General features: G+C 45.1%; 1 protein-coding gene across 1 annotated transcript; it reads right to left on the bottom strand.

The window, feature by feature from the left end:
- Positions 1-10,177: 10,177 nt before the first annotated feature.
- Positions 10,178-11,131, bottom strand: LOC144274004 (olfactory receptor 10A7-like). The gene has a single exon (XM_077832723.1). It carries the CDS (start codon positions 11,129-11,131, stop codon positions 10,178-10,180), a length of 954 nt encoding a protein of 317 aa, XP_077688849.1.
- Positions 11,132-11,429: the final 298 nt, after the last annotated feature.

The following is an 11,429-nucleotide window of genomic DNA, read 5'->3' as shown; positions in this document are numbered from 1 at the left end:
GTAGCAGATACACAGTGAATGGTCACCATGATGAGGTGAGAGGAGCAGGTAGAAAATGCCTTTTGCCTCCCAGTGGTGGAAGGGATTCGCAGGGTGGTGGTGATGATGCACATGTAGGATGTCAGGGTTAATGCAAAGGGGGGCAGAGTGAATAAAGCTGCCAGGATGGTAACAACAAGCTCCATCTGGTAGGTGTCATTGCAGCAGGGATTTATTATTTGTGTAGATTCACAGAAAAAGTTATCAATTTCATTGGGACCACAGAAAGTAAATTCTAACTCAAGAAATACTATTATGGGAATAGTCAAAAATCCACACATCCAAGAACCAGCTGCTAGCCGGAGGCATAAACTGCCATTCATAAGGGCTGCATAATGCAGTGGTTTGCATATTACTAAATACTGGTCATAAGACATTGCAGCTAAGACAGAACATTCTGTCGCTCCAAAGAAACCAAACAAATAATATTGTGAGGCAACCACTGACAGAAATAGTTCTGTCCCCAGTCAGGAAACTGGCCAGCATTCCCCAGGAAGAAGTACATGGGGGCGTGAAGGTGCTGATCAGCCACAACCAGCACAATGATGAGGATGTTCCCGGCCATGATCACAAAGTAGATTGCTAGAAACAGCAGGAAGAGAAAAACCCGCAGTTTGGGGATATTCCCAAATCCCATGAGGATGAATTCTGTGATGGACATTTGATTTCCCTGTTCCGTGTCTGCCATAGGATGTATCTGGGGGAAGCGATAAACTCTACAGTACAATGAGAATGACGTTTGTTAAACTTTAATCTATTGATTCAAATGCTTCCTCTCCTTGAGGTCACAGCCCAAATGCTGGGTTGAGGACCCAAGCTGAGGTGGTGGGATTCATACAATGTAGGCTAATGATGAAGTAGGAGGCCATAGAGTTATTCACCCAGTTTTCCTAGCCCAATGAGTATTCATTGTCATTATGAATGGCAACAGATAGTCATTGCGCCGGGAATGGAGTATGAACGTGACTCTATAGCCTCCCTAGGATGTGGGAGAGCCAAGCTGAAGTCAGACTCCAAGGCCAGAAGGGACAAACAGCTGAACATTGGTTTGTTTTGGACTCGTCCCCAGCAGAAACCAGCCTCCTTGACTGTTTTTTCCAGTCCAAAACTGGAACGCCAAAGCCTTTTTAGGCAGGCATTTGTTCAATTTCATTTGTGCTGTACCATGCAGATCAGTTTTTATGCTGTTATGTGAGCATCATGGTGACACTTTGGGGATCACGCAGACCAGTCAGGGGTTCTGTCCCTGCCTGCCCTGCAACCTTGGGTGCCTTAATGCTTTGCCAGCTCTGGCAGAGCCCTGACCCCAGTAGCCAGCCCATAAGAATAAAGCTCTCGTCCTGGCTACCATCAGCCTTGCAGGGTAAGCCCCCTTAAATGACACCCGCAAACCCAGAGATTAAGGGGCACCTTTACCCCTTCTTAATAGCTAAGCTTTCCTCAATTTGCACAACAGAGACCCCTGCTGGGGTAAAAATAAACATGAGATTTATTTAATAGAAAAATTGTGGATTCATATGTAACCCTTCTGCCCGTCAGAGTTGGCAGCAACAAGGGCCGGGTTCAGTATCTAGGGGTTCCATTCCAATAACTCAATGCAAAACCAGCTCGAGCCCCCACCCAGTGACCTGAGACAAATATATACCACCCCCGCTGGGCGCCTACAAGAGGCAATACTTCCCCTCTCCCAAGCACAGAGTCTGAGTGTAGCAAAAGCCTTTTAATAAAGGAGGGAAACAATGTGGCATTAAATTGGGGAAACACCACAAACAGGATTCATAACACAACCCATGAGCAAAAAACCCACCCCAAGCAAATTGGGGCGTGTCCTTTCCCTTTGGTTCTTGAGTCCAGCAACCCAAAAATCACCCAAAGTCCAAAAAGTCCAACGACCCAGAAGTCTCTGTCCCTGATCAGGGCAGCCCCAGAGTTCGAAAGTTTATCTGCAGAATTTTATGTCCCAACCTGGGTGGAGTTGGGGGGGGCAGGGGAAGAGGTAAGGGGCACCTTACATGATCTGAAGCTGACTACCTTGCAGCTCCATAGGGCTTAACTCTGCTCCGCTCCACAAGCCGCTCCGCTCCACCAGCCACCCCACGAACTGCTCCACTCCGCTTCCCTCAAGCGGCTCCTGCCGTCCCATGAACTGCTCCACCAGCCGGTCCACAAGCCACTCCAGCCATCCCACAAACTGCTCTACAATACATCTTCGTTCTCCCCCACTACTTAACACAACACTCAGTGATTTCAGCTCTTAGTCAGTTTAGCTATTTTGTGATTTCAGCTTGTAGTAGGGGAGCCTCAGTGCTGGTGTACCATTAGCCCAAAGTGAATTCAGCTCATCAGCTTGGAAGTAGACTCCTAATGGAATCAAAATTAGCTCTGATATTCCACACTGGAGAGAGGAAGAAGTGCAATTAGCATGTAAGGCCCTCACCGGGGGGCCTATACTACTAAATATTAATACCTGACCCCAGCCTCTTGCTATTCACTGGGTTTTGGAACCCATGATCCTTGCCTAGCGAGTGCTGCTTAGTGGATGGTGAGTCCCTCCACCAAAACAAAAGGCCAAGTACAGTTCCACTGTCCTTGATTCCCATAATCAGGGTAATAACAATTTATTCTTCCTACCCCAATAACAGAGAAACTGGGGATCCCACAGCAGCCAAAGTGACCATTTGGGCAGCTATGGCCTCATTTTAGGTGGGGTGGGTGTGCCTACGCAAAGGAGATCAGCCCCTGAAGTTCTTCTCCACAACTTGCCACATCTCACCACCAGATGTCAGGGTGGAGCTCATCCTGACTCTGCTTACACATAGATGAAATAGCAAGGGAAACAAACCTATACAAGCCATGCAGAAAAAACAGAGATGCAACATCAACCTTTAAAATGTCAAATTAGATAAAAATCCCTTTTCTAATAAAAGACTTTCCCAGCATATTCCATAACTTTAGGGGGATTCAGCATGTCACAGACAGCACCCACCAAGTGACTGTCCCTCAGTTACTGGAGAGATTTCACTTGAAACCCCTTCAACAAGATTTTCAGATTGTTCTCCCCACGGCTTGGTCTCAGACTAGGGTGGTTCATGGTTAGTCAGAGCAGGGGAAATGCCCTCTACTTGATCACCAGGATGTCTCAGTGTTTTCCCCTTAAGTGTAAGGGTCCACCATTTGTCTTTTCCTGGGTTGTACAATGCCAGGTGCTTCGAGCTAGTCTCATCTGGGGACGGGTGGGCAGCCCCTCTCTACCAGAATGGCCACTGCAAGGTGGAGCTGAAATTGTAATAACCTGTGCTCAGAACCTATATGCATACTCATAACCACAGTCTGTATACATATCTCAGTGATTAAGTTTAGAGCATTACAAGATTTTATCAACAACCTTACTCAACATATTTTTATGTACAACACCACAATATGCAATCAGTTGGTTTAACTGCTTGTTTTTAAAGTTTCTATTCTCTCCTTGAGGTGTCTGAACCCTGGTTGCCACAATCAGGGATTAACTTTTCAAATTCTCTACCAATAGATATTGTTGATTCAAACTGCTTAGTGAGATTCTGAAACAGCATGATAAAAATATCCATTAAAATCTCCACTAGCAAAGTTATACATTTACAAGGGATAGAAGCTTACAGGATTCAGAAAACATGCCAACTATCATGTCTAAAGTTTGTTCACAATTCCTAGTTCTTCCCCCCATAATTTTGAAAGAGTTACAGAGAGATAAAAGGAAAAATGAAAGCCTGTTACTTTGCCACATGATAATTTTTCAAAGTTTGAGGAAGTTTTGGAAAGTGTCATAAATATAAAGGGAAGGGTAAACACCTTTAAAATCCCTCCTGGCCAGAGGAAAAACCCTTTCACCTGTAAAGGGTTAAGAAGCTAGGATAAACTCGCTGGCACCTGACCAAAATGATCAATGAGGAGACAAGATACTTTCAAAAGCTGGAAGGAGGGAGAGACAGAGTTTGTCTGTGTGATGCTTTTGCCGGGGACAGAACAGGAATGGAGTCTTAGAATTTAATAAGTAATCTAGCTAGATATGCGTTAGATTATGATTTCTTTAAATCGTTGAGAAATTAAGCTGTGCTGAATAGAATGGTTATTCCTGTCTGTGTGTCTTTTTGTAACTTAAGGTTTTGCCTAGAGGGATTCTCTATGTTTTGAATCTAATTACCCTGTAAGGTATTTACCATCCTGCTTTTACAGAGGTGATTCTTTTTATTGTTACTTTTATTAAAATTCTTCTTTTCAAGAACTGAATGCTTTTTTTTTCATTGTTCTTAAGATCCAAGGGTTTGGGTCTGTGGTCACCTATGCAAATTGGTGAGGATTTTTACCAAGTCTTCCCCAGGAAGTGGAGTGCAAAGGTTGGGAGGCTTTTTTTTTTTTTTTTTTGGGGGGGGGGGGGGAGATGTTTCCAAACAACGCTTTCCAGTAAAATAAACCCAGATAAATGTTTGGTGGTGGCTATGGAAGTCCAAGGGCAAAGGGTAAAATAGTTTGTACCTTGGGGAAGTTTTAACCTAAGCTGGTAAAAGTAAGCTTAGGAGGTTTTCATGCAGGTCCCCACATCTGTAACCTAGAGTTCAGAGTGGGGGAGGAACCTTGACAGAAAGTTACCAAGTGCCAAAAAGAAAAAGGAATAAAGGATGGAAAAGAGCAAGGGGAAGTGACGCTATATATTTTCTAGCACACCACAGTTTAAAAACAAAATCACCAAAAGATTTTAAAAAATGCAAACTTCTTCCTGATTAATGGAAGTAACTTTCAAATGTCAACATTTTTAATGAAACTGGTTTTCCATTTTCCAATCAATTCTAGTGATCATTTAGCAGAGCGAGAGAGAGCGCACCCGATTGCCTAGGTAGCTTCTTACCAATCTGTTGCTGAAGCAAAAGGGACTCCTCTCAGCAGTTCTTCAGTCTCTCTAGCAGCTAACTTACCTATTGGCTGAGCAGCCCTTTTATCTCTGCAGCTGTTGGGAGGCCACTGTTCAGTCCCAGCTGAGCAGGCAGGCAGTATCCCTATTAACCCTTTAGTGGTATCCCCTGACAGACAGGTTCAGTCTCAGTGCCTGGCAGCAGCAGCAGGATGAGGGATAACACTCACCTGAGACCACAGGATATTCAGCCTCCAGTAGATGAGCTTGGATCTCTCAGTGTTGATGACCAGGAGTCAGGTTCTTCTCTCTCACTTCTCTCCAGAAATTGGGTTCTCTCAGTAAAGAGACTCACGTGGCCCTGAAGAGACAAGCAGTTGCTGAGATCTCCCTTGGAGAATGTTCTCCTCTCTCTATTGACAGAGCGCGCTCGCCTCCTCAGATTTGAACCCTCTGAGGGAGAAGGTTGTGTCTCCCCTGATGCTACTTTTGAGGGGCATTTCCCGCCACCGAGTGCGGGGAGCTGCAGCTGGGTTTACGACACAGACGGCACAAACACCAGGGCTGGTGAAATCAGCCTGCTTGGCCCAAAGTTCTCTCCTCTCGGGGAGAGTCTTCTAGCCCAAACGGTAATCGCAGCCTGGGCCTCCCGGTGCATTCACTCCCAGGGCAGCCCAGTCATCTAGTCCACCAGTGATTTACTGGGACAAGACCAGGTGCACGGAGCAAGGATCTTCCACCATAAGCCAGCTTCAGCTGGGGACCCTACAGGCTCGTCTACACGGGGGATAATGCCGGTACAAATACACCACTGTCACAATACTGGCAAAACTCCCCATGTGGAAACACTGATTCTGGACTCCGAGCCCCATTTTCTGGTTCAGCTTATTTTGCTTTGAAAGCAACGCCAGCTACACTGGGGAAAAGCCAGCTTCATCCAGAATAAGGGTGTCCTGATGGGGCGTTACACTGGTGTAACTGTCCCTGTATAAGTTTGCTGGTCACACTCCCCATATAGACAAGCCCGACAGCATCAACTTAAGTCGCAAAAGATCTGCGTTTAGGTCAGGCTCAGCTAAATCTGATCACTTTCCCCTCCTCCGCCATCACTGCTGAGTGAGACCTGAGCAGGCAGGGTCGGGCTCTCATTAGTCCTTGTGAGACGGCCCCTCCCTGAGTGTCTCTCTTCATCTCCATCACTGCGGCATTCCATCCCTCTCCTTTCTGCTCCACTTCCACCTAGTGGTCAGTTCAGTAATAGCCTATTTAGAGGCATGAGTCCAGTATCAGAGACTAGCTGTGTGGGTGAGTAATCTCAGCTCCTCTGGGTGTGTTCATGATCCTGGTCATGAGACAGCCCTGCCTCTCCCAAAGGTACTTATCTGACCCCCTTTGCCATAGTAGCTGGGTGACCCACAGTCTATAATGTATAGATCCTCACAACACGCCTGTGAGGTACGGAATGCCTGTTTTCTCCATTGGACAGTTGGGGAACTGAAGCATAGAAATGTCCATGGTCAAACAGGGGATCTCTGGTGTAGCTGGGACTGGAACACAGGTACCCCAAGTAGAACTGAACAAACAGCTGATTTTTGGTTTCTGTGGCAGTTCCAAAAAATCAGAAAAGACAATTGCTGCAGGTTGAACCAAATCTGGAATTTTCAACAAACCAAAATGCAACAGAAAATCCACTTTGGGTTAAAAATACCACATCACTCAACTGGAAACATTTGACTTCCAGGCATTTTTAAAAGGGTCGATTCACAAGGATCTTTAGGTTCCATTCATAAAATGGGCAGTGGAGAATGGGGCCCAGCTTGCCTTTATGACCTTTGGCCCAGTGGTTTGAGTTCTAGCCTGTGATGTGCGAGACCCAGATACTAATCCCAGTCCTGGTGAGTGCCCTAACCCTAGCGACAGGCTGCTCGGGGTGGGGGGGGGGTGTCTCTCAGACTCTTCTGTTGAAGCTGTCCCACTTTGTATCAAAAATTACATGTTCATTGTTGCAGGGACTTGAGTCAAGGTCTTCTATCTCCCAGCTGCATGCTCCGACCACTGGGCTGTACAGTCATTCTCATGTTTGCTCCCTGAGTTAATGCCTATTGAGGTATTTTATGCAAAGTGGAACAGCTTCAACAGCAAGGCTGAAAGAGATCCACCACTGAACACTCTATGGCCCAGGGTTTAGGGCACTCCCCTCAGAGGCGGGAGGCTTGCGTTTAAATTTCTGCTCCAGCACAGGAACTTGAAGCTGGGTCTCCAGCATTGCAGGTGAGTGTTGCAACCATTGTCTAAAACACAGACCTCTGCTGCTTTCTTCTCCTCCAGCCATTTTGTGAACAAGCCCTAAGTCTCTTTGTGAATCCAGCCCCCTCACTCCCAAAAGTATTAGGCAAGTTCATGTCAGATAGTTTCAGTCAACAAAAACTGTATTTTTAGGTGAATAAACTGTTTAAAATGAAACATTTTATCCAGTTCTAATCCCAAATGCTAGAATGATGCCCTAACTAGTAGAACATCCTTCATATCTTCCTTCTTCATGGCTTCCACCTCTTTCCCTTCTCTGTGCCCCCAATCCTCTCTCCTCAGCATATCTGCCCTCACTTCTTTTCATTTAGCCAAATCCTTCCTAACTAAACCCCACCCCAAAGCAGTAATCAGAATTAAAAACAAAAAGGCCTGACTCTTCTGTGACATTGTGAGGCTTTGACTCTCTTTCTTCTGTTTCTGTGTTGTCTCTAGGCTTGGTAGAAGTGGATAATATTGATGTTTATTTTTAAACATTTTTTATTATTTGTATTGATTTAAATTTTCATAGTTGTGGGAAATTATGAGGAGGGTCAGAGTTTTTTTAATGACAGTAGCTGCTGAGATTCAAACTGTTAAAGCTTTGTAACCACGAAAACTCAAAGTCAGCATCACATCACAATGTACACAGTAAATAGCCCTAAATCAAACTGTTGCCGGCACCCAGTGCCGAGAGGCTGAACAACAGCTTGAGTTGGTTCGTTACCCGGTGTGCTGCACCCAATAATCACAACGGGGTGGAGAAGCAGAAAAGTTTATTTGCCGCTGCAAAAAGGTACAGGGAGAATAAAATCTCAAATCCTGCACAACAGAGCAGGAAGTTACACAGGCTTTTATACATCCTTTTTCCCAGCACACTTATCCAATAGCAAGCTGCCCCAAGTATCCATATAGCCAGCCAATCCAGTTCCCAGCTAGTTCCCTGATTCTCTGGATCATTTGTTAAACTATACATAAAGCTGCTTTATTCAGCATTGTTCTTCCATATCTCCCCTGTTTGGCCTTGCTTAGTTTCAGGCAGTCTGACTCTGCAACATACTGTTGCAGATTCTTAGCATAACTGCTGTGTGTGCCTCCAGGCGGGGGGCCAAGGACACTTGGGCCTAGTACACAGAGCTGCTGCAAGTGCCTCCAGGCAGGAGGGGGGGCCAAGGACACCGGGGCCTAGCGCGAGGGGGCTTCATCGACACTCGTGGTCTTCCATCCCCTCGAGTTACCTAGTGGCCATGCCCCAGTGTTCCCAACAAAACTCTAATTCGTTCTCAAACAGCATTTTTCTTACTTAGCCCAACTGTAAATTTTTCACACCCCTGACTGACAAAAGTTTTACCAACAAAAGTGCTAGTGTAGACAAAGCCTGAGACTCTCTGACTCTGTGTCTGTACATTGCACAGCACAATGGGGCCAGGGCCAGGTTTCTGGATGGTCCTGTTACAGCCTGGCCATAATACAAAGGAATAATGACAATAATATTGCTTTGTCAATATTCATAAAAGCTGCAATTTTAGAGAATTACTGCTGCCCCGTAGTGCCCATAGGACAGGATACCTGCCACTTTCCCATCCCTTACCCTCTACCGGGGTAGCCATTAAACAGTACAGCATCCCCTTTGTCATCAGTTGCCTTGTTTGCCATCCAATGGCTCTTACAGTGAATAATTGCCTGTTTCTCAATCCTCACCCTCTGCTTGTGAGGTCAGTAGTTCATGGCCTGTAGAAAGCACAGGAGGTTAACTAATGAGAAAGGGGAGGCATTACCCTCTCAGGTGCCGAAGGATGGTGTAGTGATAGAACCTGGAGCATGATGCGGGACATCTGCATTCAATTCCCTGCTCAACCACAGACTTTCTGTGCGGATTTGGGCATGCCCCGTAATCTACCCTGTGCCTCTGTTATACGGAGATGTGAATTCCCTACCTTCCGGCAGTGATTGTGAGGTGTCCTGTCATTTTATTTTTGTGATTCATTTTTTTTAAATTTTCATGAAGAAACAAACAATTGTTACAGCTCATACATGTTGCCCGACACTGCACATTTTACAGGCTAGCTAAAAAAATATGCAATTATGCAACTTTGCAACTTGTCAAAACTACAAGACTAGGCAATAGAAAATCAGACGAACCTTGCCTGCAAGGGAGGGGGTAACAACAATTTTTTTAAAAAGACACAAATTGGCAAAAGAAAATGAAGTTGGGGAACGGGGCCAGGAAGTGGGAGGGAGAAAGCAGAGTCGTCCGGAGGAATGGAAGCCAGGCATTACTTCAGCATTTTTTATCCAAAAGTATCTGGAAACAGGGCCCACATTTCTTCAAATTCATATAATTTCTTTCCATATCGACAAGCTCTTCTTTCTTGAGGTGTCCCATTGTTAATGTTGGTGAGGGCCACCTCACATACCTAGATAGAATGACTTGAACGGATCATTTCCCACCCCCCACCCCATTTGAACACACAACAGGTTATGAAAATTCTATGTGCTCTGAAAAATCTTGGTGTCTCAAGTGGGGGTCCCCAGTGGCTGAGGCACCCAAAATCAATGTATCCTTTCAAATATTTTGTCATTCAGCCGGGATTGTCAAGGGACCTAGTGGAGTTAGGTAACACAACCCCATTGAAATTTAGATCCCTAACCCCCTTAGGATCCTTTGATAATCCCAGTGTAAATTGTTCTTTTATTTTATATTCTTACTTGAGCTTAGTGTATGGAATTGCCTAACTCGAACCAAGTGTAATACAGTTCAATTTTATTCTGAATGTAAAGATCCTGGTATTGACTGATCTCACATTTCATATATTTGCACATCCTCAAATATTATAGCAGCACATTCCCAAAGGCCTCACCAGAACTAGGGACCACCCAGAATCTGGTTCTATAAAACAATAAGCCAGCTCTGCATCTCACCATTTCCCCTTAATACAGTAAGAAATAAAAACCTTGTGATTTCTAATTTCTTGTAAAATCTACACATTTACTGACAATTTTTCTCAGGGCCTCTTTCACCTCTTTGTTTCTCAGGCTGTATATGAAGGGATTGGCCATAGGTGTCAGAATTGTGTAGCAGACAGAGAACACTTTGTTTAGGTCTCTTAGTGTGTTGGTTTTTGGTAGCAGATACACAATGATCAGGGTCCCATAGAAAATAGTCACCACGATGAGGTGAGAGGAGCAGGTAGAAAATGCCTTTTGCCTCCCGATGGTGGAAGGGATTCTCAGGATGGTGAAGATGATACACATGTAGGACATCACAGTTAATACAAATGGAGGCAGAGTGAATATAGCAGCCAGGATGGTAATGACAAGCTCTATCTGGTTGGTGCCATTGCAGTAGAGATTTAACATTTCTGTGGATTCACAGTAGAAATGATCAATTTCATTGGGGCCACAGAAAGTTAATTGTAACATAAGAAATATTACTATGATAACAGCCAGAAATCCATTTATCCAAGATCCAGCTGCTAACTGCAGGCAGAACCTGGTATTCATGAGGGCTGCATAATGGAGCGGTTTGCATATCGCCAAGTACCGATCATATGACATCACTGCTAGCAGATAGCATTCTGCAGCAGCAAAGAAACTAACAAAATAAAATTGTGTCATACAACCACTAACAGAAATGGTATTGTCCCCTGTCAGGAAACTGGCCAGAACCCTGGGCAGGAGGGTGGAGGTGTAGCAGGTCTCCAAGCAGGACAAGTTCCCCAGGAAGAAGTACATGGGGATGTGAAAGTGCCGATCAGCCACAACTAGCACAACAATGAGGATGTTCCCAGCCAAGGTCACAATGTAGATCGCTAGAAACAGCAGGAAGAGTAGGGCCAGCAGTTCAGGAAGATCCCTGAATCCCAGGAGGACGAATTCTGTGATGGACGTTTGATTCTTCCCTTCTGTGTTTGCCATGGGGTGTATCTAGGAAGGATAAAAAGTGAGGAAGAGAAAAATACGTCTTGGAGATGATTGGCAAAAACATACTTAAGCTTTAACCCAGCAAAGAAGAAGTTGGGGGGAAGGAAGCCCCCTGGTTTGATAATGGAGTTGCAGGAACAGAGCTGGCTGGCATGTTGACTCTTTGGATATATTATCGTAAGTTTTATGCAGCAGATTTAACAAAATATCAACATCTCTCGAATCGGACCAGGAACCCAGTTGCTATGTTGAAGGGTCTGAGAGCCCACCATAATGGGCAGCCATTTAGACA

The sequence above is a fragment of the Eretmochelys imbricata genome, chromosome 14, assembly GCF_965152235.1.
Source record: "Eretmochelys imbricata isolate rEreImb1 chromosome 14, rEreImb1.hap1, whole genome shotgun sequence".
NCBI classification, from domain to species: domain Eukaryota; kingdom Metazoa; phylum Chordata; order Testudines; family Cheloniidae; genus Eretmochelys; species Eretmochelys imbricata.
Note: the sequence above shows the minus strand (reverse complement) of the source record. Positions and strands in the feature narration are given on the sequence as shown.

Coding starts and splice junctions, on each gene's coding strand:
- LOC144274004 (XM_077832723.1), bottom strand. CDS start 11,131: ATGGCAAACACAGAAGGGAAGAATCAAACGTCCATCACAGAATTCGTC.